This window comes from Eumetopias jubatus, unplaced genomic scaffold (genome assembly GCF_037043125.1).
Source record: "Eumetopias jubatus isolate StellerSeaLion01/CBP00866 unplaced genomic scaffold, mEumJub1_p1.0 scaffold_14, whole genome shotgun sequence".
In the NCBI taxonomy this organism is placed as follows: domain Eukaryota; kingdom Metazoa; phylum Chordata; class Mammalia; order Carnivora; family Otariidae; genus Eumetopias; species Eumetopias jubatus.
In genome coordinates, this window is record NW_028274820.1 from 86,032,080 (window position 1) to 86,048,049 (window position 15,970).

Sequence of the window (15,970 nt, forward strand, 5' to 3'; positions counted from 1 at the left end):
CTGCCCAGCAGGGAGCCCGATGCGGGACTCGATGCGGGACTCGATCCCGGGACTCCAGGATCATCACCTGAGCCGAAAGCAGTTGCTTAACAAACTGAGCCACCCAGGCGCCCCGGTGGGTGGTTTTAAAATTACCAATTGAGGCACTTTGTTACAGGTCTATTCAGATTCTGTATTTCTTCCTGGGTCAGTGGTCTGTGTCTTTTCAGGAATTTCTCTGTTTCATCCACTTATCTAAGTTGTGTTCACAGTATCCCCTGTGCATCATTTTTATGTCTCTCAAGTCAATTGTAATGCCTCTCTTTCATTCCTGATTTTAAAAAGTTATTTGACTCCTCTCTCAACTTTGCTTAGTTAATCTAGCTAAAAGTGTGTCAAGTTTGTTGATCTTTTCAAAGAACCAACTTTTGGTGTGGGTGATTTTCTCTATTTTTCTATTCTCTATTTCATTAATTTCTGCCTGAATGCTTAGAGTTTAGCTTGCTCTTCCTTTTTTCAGCATCTTATGGCGGAAGCTTAGATTATTGGGTTGAGATCTTTCTTCCTTTTTAATGTAGATATTTACAGCTATAATTTTTCCTCTGAGTACAGCTTTACTGCATCCCATGAGTTCCAGCATGTCCTATCTTCATGCTCATTCATCTTAAAGAATTGCCTAATTTCCTTTGTGATTTATTCTTTGACCCATTGGTTATTTAGGACAGTATTTTTTAATTTTCACAGATTCGTTAATTTCCCAAATTTCTTTCCATTATTAATTTTTAAATTCACTATATTGTGATCAGAGGGCATACTTTGTACAATTTCAATCCTTTTAAATTTATTTTTTTATTTTATGTTTTTTTTAAATCCTTTTAATTTGTTAAGGCTGCTTTATGGCCTCTTCTGTGGGCTACCCTTGAAAATGTTCCATGTACATTTGAGAAGAGTATGTATTTTGCTGTTGTTGGCTGGGGGGCTCTATTGATGCCTGATAGCTGTAGTTGGTTTATAGGGTTGTTCTAGTCTTCTACTTCCTTGTGGATCTTTTGCCTAGTTGTTCTATCCACTATTGAAAGCGGCGTATTGAAGTCACCAACTGTCACTGTTGAATCGTCTATTTTCTGCCTTCGATTCTGTCTGTTCTTTCCCTTCATGCCTTCTCATGGCTTGACCCTTTTATCGTTACAAAATGTCCCTCATTATCTTTAGTAACATATTTTGTTTTAAAGTCTATTTTTGGGGGGCCCCTGGGTGGCTCAGTCTGCCTTAAGCATCTGCCTTCACCTCAGGTCATGATCCCAGGGTCCGGGGATTGAGCCCTGCATCAGGCTCCCTGCTCAGTGGGGGGCCTGCTTCTCCCTCTCCCCCTCCCTCTGCTTGTGTTCCCTCTCTCGCTGTGTCTCTCTCTGTTAAATAAATAAATAAAATCTTAAAAAAAAATAATAAAGTCTATTCCTAAGCCAGAAGGGAGGGAAATGAAAAAGCGAATTCAACCCCTCCTCCTTTTATATCCTTCAGTCACCCCCCAGGATCAAAGGAACCTGGGGCCACCAGCCATGGGGAGGGGGTAGGGTAGGAAATTGGGTCGCTTTTTTCATTTTCATTTCCTTCCCTTCTGGCTTAGGAATAGGGTTTTGATGAGAAGAGTTTTGTTGTTTTGTTTTGCTTTTAATTATCATATTGGTTACTGCACCTCTTCCCCAGGCTCCAGCAATGCTTTTGTGTTCTTGTTTGTTGTTGTCTACTTTTCCTTCCCTTTGTTCCGGGGCTTATAGCTCCTGCCCCTTCTGTGAACCTTTATTGTCACTTTGGGGGTTTTGGTAGGGAGTGGAGTTAATTTGTAGAGTCACTTGGTTATCTTCATTGGAGGCCATCATCTTCTATATAAGGCTTTGGCTTAAACCTATCCTTTTTTTCTGCATTTTTGGAATTCTGTCTTCTAAGGCTCCAGGGAATGGCTGTTATAGATTCTAAGCAGATCCAATAACTTCAGGCTTGTAACTGCACCTTCCAGTTTCCTCACTTGAATGATGGAGGTGCATATTAGTTAGGATTCCCTTTTTTTGAAATTTATTTATTTTATTTTTTTAAGACTTTATTTACTTATTATTTGAGAGAGAGAGAGAGAATGAGTGGGAGGAGGGGCAGAGGGGGAAGCAGGCTTCCCACGGAGCAGGGAGCCCCAATGATGCAGGACTCAATTCCAGGACCCTGGGATCATGACCTGAGCCGAAGGCAGATGCTCAACCGACTGAGCCACCCAGGCACACAGGGATTCTTTTTTTGGTTTTGTTTTGTTTCTGAAAACAAGTTTTATTTAAATAAGGGTTTAAATACATTACATAACATTAAAACTGAAGGAAAAAATAAACCAAAACCAGTCTGTTACTTCACACGGCACTGGGCAGCTGCTGCCAGGAAGTTGCAAACTCTACAGCTAAAACTACATGACTGATACATCAGTGTGAAGTTTGTTCCCTTGTCAAAAGTTTAACTCCTATGAAGGCTGGCCTCACATTCTGGTGTTTGGACATCGATTAGCTAGGACAGGTCTGGTCAAAAAGACCTTGGTGGCAAGTCAGATGTCCTATCACGCCTTACTAGAGGGAAGGTGGCCGCTCGAAAGTCTGGCCACCTGGTCAGGTTGGAGACACCAGGGATCTTTTCTGGGCTACCAATGACTCCCTGTAGCAGCAGAGCTGCGGTTGCCTTACCCCATCCTGACCTCTCAGCTTCACCGTGGGCTGTTCAGGTGGTGACATTCTCTTAGGGCAGGGAACTCTGAAGAGGGAGAGCCGAGGAGCTTCTGGCCAGATGTAGCCATCTGTGATCTTGGGGCTCTGTGCTGGACCAAAACATCACATTACTGCTTGGTTTCAGGCCGGACACTGTCAGGCGCCTACGGCTTGACTTCTGTTTAAATGAGGGACTTCAAAACTAGACAGCATGGCTCTTTTCAGTTTATTGCATGAAGGAGTTACACTAGTCCAAGTTAAAAGCAGACCCCAAATGGTTACATTATACAAGCTGTGAGGTTTTTAAACTTGTGACAAGGGACAGAAGGGAACTTCTACTCATTGCAAGGAAATCCTCACTTAAGCTTCAGAGAGCCAAAAGCACTTAAAACCCATGAACCTTCAGCTGGTCGTCCTTAGCCAGTCCAATCTCTACCAGGAACTGGCATATGTTCTTGCGCTTGTCACCCTGTAGCTGAATTACTTCTCCATATTCTGGATGCTCAATTACAGTACCATTGCAGGCAAATTTCTTCTTAAACGCCTTCACTAGCTTCTTTTTATCATAATCATCAGCAATCCCTTGGACAGTAGTAAGGGTCTTCCTGCTTTTTCTCTGTTGAATTCTTATATGGATATAATCTTCAGTGCCAGCAGGAAGCAGATCATCACCCTTACTTGCATCAGCAAAGGGGTCGAAAGAGTGGAGGTTCTGGATAGCAGACATACGATACGATTCCTTTTCCTCAGTGGAAACGGCCTGCAGAAGGCGGCAGCGGGAGAAGGCGGGCGGGGGGCGGCCAGAGCGTCGGGAAGCGAGGGGGGCTCAAGGGGAGTCTGCTGAGTCCCCAGCGGCAACTCAGTGACTGGGGCCAGGTGCCCAGGGATTCTTGATGGCAAATGACAGAAAGCCAGTGTGACTTGGCTTCAACAATAAAGGGGCTTCATGTTCTCATTTGAAGAAAAAGTCCAGGGAGGAGGTTCTCAGGCAGGCTGTCCAGCCTGGCTCCAGGCTCCCCTCCAGCAGCTCAGCAACCCCAGAGAGAAAAGGATCTCTTTATCAGTGGTCTCAGCAGAAATCCCAGCTATGGGTCCTCTCTGAACTCAGAGCAGGATGCCTGATGGGCCAGCAGGGTCAAGGGGGCCCACACTGCAAGGAGGGGGAAGAGGGAGTTAGCCTCCAAAACCCACATGGAGGAGAGTGAGGAGGGATAGGTCCCCCAAACAGCATGGCAGGACTGATCCCAGAAGGAGAAGGAACAGATGCTGGGCAGGCACCTGCAACAGGTGTGCACTGCAGGGAGATCACAGCGGCCTCTCAGCCTTGCTGTAAATGAAGCCCACAGCTCGAGGCCCAGAACCCTAAAACATTAGCTGTTGTTGCTGCTGTTATCATTGTCGTTATCCACGGGGAGACCCTGTGGCTTGCCTTTTTACCCTGAAGACTGAATTCCTTGGCCAGGGCCAGGAACAGGCACAGAGCTGTAGATTTCCCCCAGCCCCTGAGACATGCCCCTCAGTACAGCTGCCCAATCCTGCCCCCCTCGCCAGACAGAGGCGCCTCGTCTCCAGATCAGGTCAAGTCCAGGCCCTGTTCATCCTTGCCTCCTGCATGCCCCCTTCCTGATCACCGTGGCCTCAACCTTCTTGCTGAAGGAACACACCTGAAACAACCTGCCACCTGTTCTCTTGGCATGACTGCGTGGAGTGTGGGTGTCCTTGAATTCACACTGTCTGCTCAAATAAACCATAAACTGCTTGGGACCTGGGCCTGGGTCTCAATGCCTTCAGTTAAACCCCCTTCCTCTCAGGCCTATGATGCCAATCTGGACATACAGCAGGACGAAGTAAGTGGCAGGCAACTGAGGAATCTAGCTGGTACCATGGCCAGGAGGACAGCGTCCAGGCCTGTTGGAGGATACAGATCATGGAACGTTCAGACAATCTCTGTCCATTAGGAATTGAGCTCAGCTGCCAGCGACTGGCAGAGACTGCTCTGAGCATCCCCAAAGCCAACCTCCACGATTCCTTCATAATAGACCTCCAGTGTTTTAGAACCCCAATTTTTAAAATACGAATCTCAATACTTTTACTTAATAGTAGGACTTTGAGGAAAATGTTATGACCTATTCAAAAGTAGAGAAAATGGTATAATGAACTCCCATGTACCCATCATTCAGCTTCAACAAAGAACACATGGCTAATCTAGTTTCATCGATCACCACTCCTCCCACCCTTGGATTATTTTGAAACAAGTCCAGACCTCATGCAATTTCATCCATGAATTCAGTATGTAAAGGTAGTCTTTGAACACACACACACGAGGATATAAAACACAATCCCTATGTCACCCATAAAAAGCAATAACTTCATGATGATTTCTTAATATCGTCATATTGCCATTTTTCAAATTTCTCCAATTGTTTCCTAATTTTTTTAAAAAAGATTTTATTTATTTGACAGAGACATAGCGAGAGAGGGAACACAAGCGGGGGGAGTGGGAGAGGGAGAAGCAGGCTTCCCGCTGAGCAGGGAGCTGGATGCGGGGCTCGATCCCAGGACCCTGGGATCATGATCTCAGCCGAAAGCAGACGCTTAACCGACTGAGCCACCCAGGCGCCCCGTTTCCTAATGTTTTAAGAGCTGACTCATTCCAACACTTTCTAAAAATATAAGATCCACATATTGCATTAGTAGAACCCCAATTTTATTCAACGGGACAATGCATTCAGTACATTTCATTTCCCCACTTCTCGAACCAACGTGTGCCCATGTGTCTCAGTTTGGCCAAGGAGGTGGAAGTGTAGAGGAGGCATCCAAAAAGCCTCCTGAAAAGGAGCTGTCATGTGGGACACGAGGACCTTTTATTTTTCCTTCCTTCCTTCTTTCTGCTGCCTTAGAACTTGGGATATGATTTCCGGAGCTCTAGCAGCTATGTTGGACCATGAAGTGACCTTGCAAATGTAAGCTCAAGCTAGGACGGCAGAGAGTAGGAACTGAATTTCCCACCCTACTTCTCTCTCTCTCCTCCGAACCCGTGCTTCATGCCTCCGATGCTTGACATGGCCCCAAGCCACCATTCAACCTCTCCCGCCATCAGGACCTCCAGGCCAGCCTGAACCCTTCACCTTCCCCTCAGAGCCGCTCCTCCGTCCCCTTCTCCCCCGCCACTCCCCTACCTGGGCTGCCCTGCTCCCCTCAGCCTTGATCCAATTCCTTCCCATCCAGCCAGGGGCCCTGATCAAGCCCCATCTTATAGGAAGGCCCTCTTTGTGGTTTGTGGCGCTTTCGTGACACGTAGTGCTCCTTGCCTGAAAGGTGGGTTGGGAAGGCGGGGGAGGCGGAGTGAGCCGCCTCCCCCCTGCCCGGGACTTTGCGGTGGCCTGGCACAGAGGTAGTGAGCGCGTAGGCTCTGGCACCTCTGCGCTGAAGGGGGCTCTTCCCCCCGCGTGACCACACGGAAGAGGTCTGCCGCCCTCCTCTCTGGTTTCCCACCCCCTGTAGGGGGCCCTGGCCCCTGCTGGGGCTTTTCCATCGTGCGCACGTGAGGCAGGGAGGAAGGGATGGTGAGACGCCTCGAGTGGCCTTGCTCATGCCGGGTCTCCGGAGTCCCTCAGCTCCTCTCGTTTCCCAAATCTTGTCGTACAGCCTCCCCGGAATTCTGGGGCCCCGCCTTGACCTTCCAGCCCGCCCTTGCTTGCTTAAGCAGCCACATTTGTCGCCGGCCACCAGGAGCCCGGCCGAGGGAGCAAGCGGCGCGGAGGGTCAAGGCCGGGTGACTGCGGGTGGGGCCGCTTCCCCGGCCTCAGTGTTCGGTGGCGTCGCTGTTTTCTTTTTCCCACAGCTGCCGGGCCCCGCCGGCGGGGCAGAGGGTCTCCGGCGGGAAGGACCCCCTGGGGCCCTCGGGTCCAGCCCCGCCCGGCTCTGCGGGCTCGGGGGCCGAGCGGCGGAGCGGGCCCGGGCGCCCCCTGGTGTCCGAGGCAGGGCCGGACCGGGCCCGCTCCGCCGCGCAAGATGGCCGGGGGTGGGCCGCGCCTCTCGGCGCCCGCCTCTCGGCGCCCCCCTCGCCCAACCCACTCGGGGACGAGCCCCTCCGGCTCGTGGGTGGGCCACTTCCGCTTCCGCAGACGACGGCCGGGAACCCCGGAGTGCCCGCGGCTGGGGCGGGGGGACGGTGGCTCGCGGGCTCCGGGCTGCACGCGCGGCGGGGCCCCGGGGGGCCGCCCCCACCCCAACAGCCCCGCTGCACCCGACACACCGGGTCCGCTTTCCCGCCCCTCCAAGCCCGCGTGGGCGCGGAACAGCCTCTGCGGAGTGGGAGCTTCTGGGTTCTGTCCACATTCCCAGGAACTGTCGCTCTGGGGATTTATTTGCTTCTCCAAGAAATTCCTGCTGTACCTGGAGGCCTCCAGGGCGGCGCTGTCCAGTAGGGAGCCACAAGCCACCTGTGGCCATTGAGCACTTGAAGGGTGGCAACCGAGGAACCGAATTTTTCGTCTTATTTGTAATTAAATTTAAGAACAAGCAGTGCAGAATTTTCCCTAACACAACTCTGCCTTGCTAGGACGAGGTGCCACTTTAAACATTGAAAATGTAGTGTCCAAATTGAGATGTGCTCGGTAAAACACATACTGGACTTCAGAGTTAGTACAAAAATAGAATGCTCATTTTTAAATAGTAATTATACACTGAAACATTTTGGATATGTTGAGGTAAAAAAAAATTTGCTTTGTTCTAAAAGAACATGGCTACTAGAAAGTTGTGTAAAATGTGTGGATAGCATTCTGTTTGCTCTAGGGGGTGGGTTGTGCTAAATCTGAGTTTTATATTCCGACTCCACTGCAGGCCCCAGAGGTTGATGACATGGTTATCAGTGAACATGGGGATGTGCGTGGGCAAAGACCTGACCCTCAGGGACCAAGCCCATGGAGTGATCCCTTGACAGAAGTCACAGGGTCAGGCTCACAGGGTGAACCCAGAGGCATCTCCTAGGGGCCCCAGACAGCAGGATGAGGCTCACACAGACACTGGTGCCCACAGTCCCAAGTGCTGGGGATGGGCACAAGGCTTGGCACAGCATGAACTCATGGAAAGAACACTCACCTATGACCTGAAGGCTTGGCCAGCATTGGTTGTGCCACTTGCTCTGTGCTCGTCTCTTGGTGCCTCACAAAGCAGTTAATGTGAAATGGGGCCAAGTCCAGGTTTCCTTCCCCAGGGGCTCTCAGGGCCAGTGTGCGGATAAGGGAAAGCCCTCTTCAGCCACTGCTTATGTCACCATTATCTCTGAATCCTCTCTGGAAGGCTTTATAGAAGACTTTCACATATGTTTGGAATGATTTGTTACCAGTATGTATTTCTTTTGAAATATTTAGAGGTGCATCTTTAAAAGCTTTGTTCCACACATTTTAAGTGCATATTAGTGGACTGGAGCAGGCACCCGAGTCACTGTTTATATAACCAAAGAGAACAGAATCTAGGCTGAAGCTTTTTCAGGGGAGCTGCTTGTTCTGCTCTTAGCAGGTAGGGGTCACAGGAAGTGAAGCTGAGAGAGACCTGAAGGTTAAACCCCACTGCTCCTGCAGCAGCCCCTCTCCTAGTTAATCATCAATGAAGGAACAGCCAGGAGGGCCGTTTTTCTCTTAGGGAGCCCAAGTCTGTCCCTGCCACCCCTGACTGCTTGACACCAGGTCCTAGGAGCCAAGTCTGAGGCCCAAAGGGTTCTGAGGAACCCAGCTCCACAGAAGTGTCCAGCCTTTAAAGAAAAAACCATTATAGACATACACACGTACACTCACACCCCACACACAGAGCCAGAAGGGAAATATCCCTGTATTTTTAACCTAATATTAAATCCCTTGTCTGGGTAACTCTTCAGTTCCAAGAAATTCTGGGTGCACAAACCCTACAGCATGAGGCACGGGGGGAGCAGGGTTGACCCAAGGTGGATCATCCTGAGTTCATCTGAGGATCCGGGTCTCTGAGAAGCCTGTGCGCTCCTCATAAACGAGGCTGCTCCGTCTGTCAGGCGGCTCCAGGACCTCTGCAGAGCCAGGGATTGTGGGAGCCCTGAAACCCTCTTTGCCCTGGCTTCCGGGTGGGGAGCAGGAAACACCAGGGTCTAGTGTCACAGGAACCCATCCCGAGATAGCAGGCTTCAGAGATGGCAAGAGAATTTAAGGTGACAAAAGCTCCAGGGTCCCCAAGTCTTTTCCAGGATAACATAGCTCAGAAACCCTGGGTCCCTTCCCAGGAAAGGGGTGCTTCCTGCCTTAGGCAGGCACTGGAAAGTCACCTGCTGCCGGGGAAGCAGCTGGACTGAGGCTGAGGCAAGAGTGACACTGGGTGAGATTACTGGGGGCCGGGGGGGATCCCAAGCCCCAGTGAGTGCCCCGAGACTCATGGAGTTTTAAAAGCAGCTCCCTCCTGTGAGATCAGTAGGGTAGACTCCTATGACCCATACATCTCTCAGTTCTTTCAGCTGGAAAGTGGATGCTCTGAAGTCCCGAAGCTGTTTGGGTCCCAAAACTCTAAACGTCTGATCTCGAAACTGCAGTTTCACAGCTTGCTGGAATATCCTCTCAGGACACTATATCCTGTGATATGGTATTGTTTCAGAGACCGGATGGAGTTCGGAGTCACAGAGTGTCAGAGTCAGAAACTACCAGTTGAGGGACCTCATTTAAAAAATGAACCCGAGGCCACACAGCTAACAAAGAGATGGGACTGGAACTGACAGTGCTGGCTGAGCCACTATTCCAAGTTGAGCGGTCAGTGAGCACCATTTGCAAAGAACCTACTGAATGTTTTGCTTCTGAGCACTGGAGAGAGCCTGGGTGGCCGAGGGCTCTCTTGCCCCAGGAACACCTTAAGGTGCTCATTCCCAGCAGAGCACCACTCCTAGGTGGCCTTACTCTCCCTCTCCCTGGTAGATACAAAGCTGGGCCTTACTGGAGAATACGTTAGGATGCAGTGAGGAATAAAAGAAATCTGGGAAAAGTGAGTAAGGAGAAGAAAACAGTGGAAGAGTGTTTGGGGGAATGAAAGCATGTGACCAAGTTTTCCCTTTGTCTTAAGGGCCTTCTCACAAAATCGAACCCAAGTGGGATTTTCCAGTAGGTGAGGCAACACCGCCATCTGGTGGCCATCGAGGGCACATGCTTTAGAAAGGAATTGAAACGCTGAGCTAATCAACCCAGTGATACCCTCCTGCTGTTTAAAACCCCAACCCTCCAGGTTGAGGCTGGCATTTGGCGCAGCGAGGCCCGGCAGGAAGCTGCACCGCCTGTGAACTCCAGGCCAAGCAGGTATCCTTCGCTCGGCATTAGCTGACAGGGTCTAGATTTGGGCTGACCTGCAACATGGAAGCCATTCCTGCTGATCCACATGAAGGCAGGTGGGGTCCTTCGAGCTATAGGACTTCACAGAAGAGAAGGCCTTTTAAGGCCTTCAAGGTTGTGGAGAAGCCTCACAGCCAGCCTTGTTTATAGTCAGCAGTCACCTGCCATTCCAGGTGCAGAGACGGGACTCTGGAGGTGGGGCCTCTTAGTTACTACCTCTAAAGGGAGTGTCACCCTTCCCAAACTAACCCAGTCATCTGCCTCTGTAAGAGCTTCTCACTCAAAAACAAAAATAAGCCAACGTCTGCTGCTGAGAAGAGTCAGATGAATAAAGAGGGAGTTGTTTTTAAGAAAGGGCTAAGTAATCAATGAGGCTATCATCTTATTGATCAAGGTCCAGCCATTTGCCAAGGTATATACACATTTTATTTAAAAAAGTTTACAGTTTTCATTATACACAACTATTAAGAGGTTATAGTCAGAGGAGGCATTTGTCCTGTTGACAGAAGTGCCCACTAGATCATCACAATGCAAGGAAAATGGTGGAAGGGAGGAGATAGGGCAAGGAAAAAATAAGCGATAAAAAGCTTAGATTTCAATTAAGGGCTGGTAAGTCCCTTTTCTCTTCAAGTATCACACAATATGTACCAAATACAATCAGTAAATAATGGCCATTTCTTCCCAAGCCCACAGCCAAGACGAGTATTTGCTGAAGTGAAAGTCCTGGCCCTTCCTCAGGTGGGTGGAGACCCTGCCTGCCCAACAACGGTGAGCTCCCCCTTCCCCCAGGGGCCTCCACCCCAATCGTGGATGGAACTGCCAAGGTGGTCAGTGGCCAGAGAAAATATGAACATGGATTCAGAAGTCCAAAGAAAATGCAGGTCTTTGCGCTCCATCAGAAATGATTTGATTTTAGTCAAGAAGGCCGTGAACCCGGTTACGAAGTTGGTAAAAGGAAATGGAACTCTAACTCTTGTTAATGGCTTTCACTTTTTCTGATTGAGTCCCTAGAACGTAGAAGGGCCATTTAAAATCAAACACCAGTTCCCAGAAACGGTGTCTAGAAACTTCACCCATGAAGGCTAGCAGAGGATCTTTCATGATTCTCAGCCATAACAGGAGGCCTAATGAAAAGCAAGTGTCAGGCCAAGGCCAACGAGGGCTTCAGGGAGCATTTTGAGGAGAAAAAAATTCCTTCGAGGGGAGACCCTCCTCAGGAGCTTAGATCAGCCAGTTGGCAACAAGAACAGCTTCTGAAGTGAAAGAACAGCGTTAGGTACTAGAGAGACATATGGCAACTTCTGAGAACTACCTTACTAGTATAAAATGCTGGTTGAAACTGCACAGTCACCTCAAGGAGGGTGACAAGATCGAAGACAAAAGAGCAAAATGCCAGCGTCTCGCTTGGCTACCACAAAATGCAACCCCCAGGCCCCGGTGCTGGGGCTGCCGGAGGGCAGCGGGCTCCAGGCTCCGGGCTGCGGCTGCCTTGCTTCTCAGTTTTGGCGAGAGCTTGAGCTCAGGGTCATTTCAACAGGGGGCAAAGGATGGCTTGCGCTGGTCAACCACAAAAACTTCAAAAACGATGGTACACTAAGAAAGGGAGGGAAACTGCCAGAAGCAACTCTGGGACCTGCTACCACCACCTTTAAAAGCAATAATGTTCAGCCCTTCTGAGGGGCTCTGGATGCTTTTCTGAGTGTTATGACAGGAAATCTGGAAAAGCTTTTGGTGCTGTCACACCCCCGCTTCTAGCCTTACTGTATCATCGATCACTGGGGGACCAGAGTCCTCTGATTCATTGCCAGGCTTTCTTCCAGCTCCCTCTGTACCTAGAAGCATGGTCTCCTTCTCCTACCTACCTCTCCCAGGTACAGGAAGAGACAAAAAGCATAAAAAGGGATTCTGTTCAACTCATCAAAAACCAATTTCTCAGAGGAGAGGAAAAGCCCCACACACAGCCAAAAGCATGCATGGGACCAAGGTTAGTGCCCAGAAAGGACAGATTTGCACAGAATGAGAGGGTACAGAGTGATCTGGGTAGCAATTCCAGGAGCTTCCTGTGCTAATAGGGAAGCCTCATTACACCTTCATCAGGCAGACTTGGACAGACACACACGCACACATGCTGCAGCCATACTCAGATCTGCTTCTTAACCCCTGTGACCTCCCCCGACACATCTTCATTTGGAAATTCCGCACCACCAGACTCCCAGTGCCAGGACGTTCACTCCGCGGTGAGCAGATGTCTTTTTTGAGAAAAAGGTATTCAGTTGGGGAGCAGAGCCATGGCTCACGTACATTCCCCAAAACTTGGCTCTACTTGTTTTGTTGGTTTTGTCAAGATAAGCAATTATTATTTGGACATTATTTTTTTTGGAAAGGTAATTAGAACACTATTGTTTATATAATATTGAAAAAATACAATTTTTTATTGTTTGAACTCAAACCACCACCCAGCACTTTAAAGCCTACCCTAAGTCGCACCTACAATTTAAACGGTTATAGCACAAGCAACTGCTACTTCGGCAGGTAAGCAGGTTAGACAAGGCCAGCAGAGACCCTCCCTCCCCCAAAGTAATGAGAAGACAACGCACTAGAAAAGTTAAAGCACACCATTCCATGTTAAATAGTTAACACTACCCCTCCAACAAGCCACAAATGCTAGATAGATAACTCAGTACAGTTAACTAACCACAGCCCTACTAACTGCACTTTATTTTTTTTTTAAAGAAAACCTTTTGCTTCATGCCCGTAATTAACATAAAATAAGTAAATTCTTTGTCTCTTATTTAGGAAAATAATCATGCTAAAAGCAAGTTGTACTATATATAGATTTTCAAAGAAAAGATTGATTGTGCTTTTTGAATAAAAAAAGATAGGATATCTTCCAACCTCATTGACTCCAATCTTGTGGAATAGATAGCACTTCTAAACTAAAAACACACATCAGAAAGAAAAATTCAATTATCCTAGTGGGACGTTCAAAAATTGTCTTTTAGAAGGTTTCAGAATTGGCTAATTCTGCTATTGTCCTATTGGTTGTGGCAAAAAAGGGATACAGACTTGCTGTCTAAGGTTCTCCAGATTCAGTAGGTAACACACTCATACCTGAAAAGAAACTCTGCCGGCAACCTGGACATATGGTGAGCTGAATAAACGTTTGATTAGCAGGCATTTTAAACTGTCTGATTTCCTCTTAACACATACAGGAGAGAATATGTTCTTCCTTCAAAACCTGTTCTACTGCATCGTATTTCTGAACTCTTTCCTCCTATTCAGTCACGATCTGAAGAAAGTGGTTTGTTTTTCCCATGTAGTCACTTTGGGCACAAGGACCTTTATTTGTTCCAATTATTACTCATTTTAAATTTAGAATGTGTGTTGGGTCTGAAATACCCATTTCCCACTCCCACAAGCAGATGATGACCGGGCTGCTGCCTGCCAAGAGCAGCAGAAGGGAAAACAAAACCAAAAACATGAATGAGAGTACCCGGGCCACCAGACGGGTCTTCTTGCCGGGTCTAATGGTCCACCGAGCGGCTGTCCAAGGAGGCCATCTCTTGGGAGGTGAAGATTAAATTTGCAACCTGTCTAAGCACAATTCACACACACACACACCATTAAAAACAAAACAAAACAAAAAACTGGAAAGGAAAGGAAGTGGGGGGAGCTCTAACCCGAACAAAAACACCCACAACCACCCTCAAATTTAAAGCTCTTAGTCCAGGGCAGCAGTCTCAAAGTGGCCAACAGGGCGAGGGTGTGACTCTGCACGTGCTGGATGAGACGAGCACCTCCCCAGTCACTTCACTCCTCCTGTCCTGTCCCCTCAAAAAGGTATGGATTACAAGCTCTAGCCCAAGAAAAAGAATCAGGTTCAGAAAACACTTCCAAAAGGTTCTTCAAAGCAAAACACTTGTGGCTGCAGGGCCTGGTTGTGAGACAGGCAGGAATCTACATATAAAAATGTACTTAAAATCCAGAGTCAAAAATTGTTTTACGTTTCAATACTCCAATTAGCTCCCTGCTTGATGCTGTTACTCCAGACACGGGGCCACCTGGGATTCACAGGGAGGAGCGGCTCGGGCTCTGAGGTGGCTGGCTCTCCACGCTCCCACAGCAGGCCTGGTCCTCCCCCAGCTCCTCCCATCCATTCTGAAAAAGCACTATTCTAGCTTCACATCCAAGAGCTGGTTGGTTTGGTTTGTTTCTTTGGAACCATCAATAAAAGAAGCAACTTTTTTCCTGTTATTTTTACTCATGTCTATCTATCAGAGCGGCTATTTCTTTTGACAGTTCAGTAGCACACAGGCTGACTTGGCCAAATGGACTTATGAATGCATGCATTCCGACCGCATATTGCTACCAAAATGGAATGTGGGAATATGCTATGCACCTCAGGTTGAGAAATGACCAAGAAATCAAGATCTAAAGGGTGATATATAATATATATATATCAATGCTATTATTCATAAAAACCTTGTTTAGTAATAAAAAAAATTGCTTTGTTTAAATATGAATATTATAGTCTGCTTCTCATGGTTAGGAAATAATAGTCTTTCTGAAAAGCAGGTGCTTTTTCTACTACAACTCCATATCCTGGGCCTCATCTTCCGAAAAGTCAGACATAGAACTCTCCGACGAGCTGTCACCGGTGCCCTCTTCCTGCTCTTTCAGTGCCTCCTCCGTTGCGTATTTCTGGATGTACTCTGCACAGGGGGCAGGGATAAAAAAAAAAAACCACAGAGGCTGTGAGCAGGCAAGCATGGGCTTCAGTGACCCCCAAAGCCGGCAAAGGCCCAGGGAAGCTCGAGCCTTCCTTACCCGCCGGGGTGTGGTCACAGAAGCTAAGGGGAAAACCCCACGGAAGACGTCTCTGGAGTTCATGCATTTTGCCCCCTTAGTAAGAGGCAAAGCAGAACATCTGATCTGCAGGGGTGCAGATACATATTGCACCTCTAGCCCAGAACTCCCTTGGGCCATCACCTCCCAGGTGGATGTGTACGAGGCAGCCGGCCACCCTGGGCCTTGGCTTTGAGACATGGGGAAGCCGGCAGGCGTCCAGGACAGTGACTGGTGTAAACCGGCCTCCAGTTCAGCCGCCAAGCCACCCTCACTCTTGCCTTGGTGGCTCATCCATATGGCCACACTCCTCCAAACTCACAGGACTGGGTAGTGTGAACCCTATACTTTCTTCTTATCTCTATGTTAATAAAACTATTCACCCTCCCAGGTAGAACAGGACTAGTTATGATTCCATAGTAATTTATAAGGAAATCCCCCATCATTTTCAGACTTGCAGTTATGTAATTACAGTCAACCCAGATCTATTATTTTAGGAATAGATTTTAGTCTAAACAGATCCTGCCTGTCAGGTTTTTGAAGCAGCTGGTGAAAACAGTCTCTCAATCTGCTCAGGAATGAACTGCTATCTGGAGACACAGTGAGCCTGAGTCACTTTATCATCTATTATTTACCTGAAGATTTATGCAGCTACAGCCTAGGCTGAATCTGCTGGCTGGAAGAAAATTTTAAGAACTGCTCAACAAACAAACTTATTCTTAAAACTCTAAGCGCATACTGTTTTTCAGTAAATAGCCAAGAGACAAGACAGAAACCTATTCAGAGTGCCAGCAGGAGAGAAACACATCCTCACGTCCTTATGCTTTGTTTCTCCTCCTATGGAGTCACAGGGACTGAGTCTGAGAGTAAGAGGAGGAAAATGACCAAATGAGCCTGCCAAATTGGAATAACACAGGGGCCTAGCGAAGAATATTTTTGATATACTTAAAGGGTTGTTTATTTATTTATTTATTTATTTAAAAAGATTTTATTTGAGAGGAGCACAAATGGAGGAGAGGGGCAGAGGGAGAAGCAGACTCTCCACTGAGCAGGGAGCTCGATGCGGGG

At 48.2% G+C, this 15,970-nt stretch overlaps 1 protein-coding gene and 1 pseudogene across 5 annotated transcripts in view; both read right to left on the reverse strand.

The window, feature by feature from the left end:
* Positions 1 to 2,920: 2,920 nt before the first annotated feature.
* LOC114203141 (eukaryotic translation initiation factor 1 pseudogene) lies at positions 2,921 to 4,161 on the reverse strand (annotated as a pseudogene).
* A 6,299-nt stretch (positions 4,162 to 10,460) lies between these two features.
* UBE2H (ubiquitin conjugating enzyme E2 H) overlaps positions 10,461 to 15,970 on the reverse strand; it is a 107,566-nt gene continuing 102,056 nt past the window's right edge. For all 5 annotated transcript variants that reach the window (XM_028106461.2, XM_028106455.2, XM_028106458.2 and 2 more), the window contains one exon: positions 10,461 to 14,769. In XM_028106461.2, the coding sequence (XP_027962262.1) occupies positions 14,645 to 14,769 (125 nt within the window). In that variant the 3' untranslated portion in view covers positions 10,461 to 14,644. The remainder of the gene's footprint in view (positions 14,770 to 15,970) is intronic.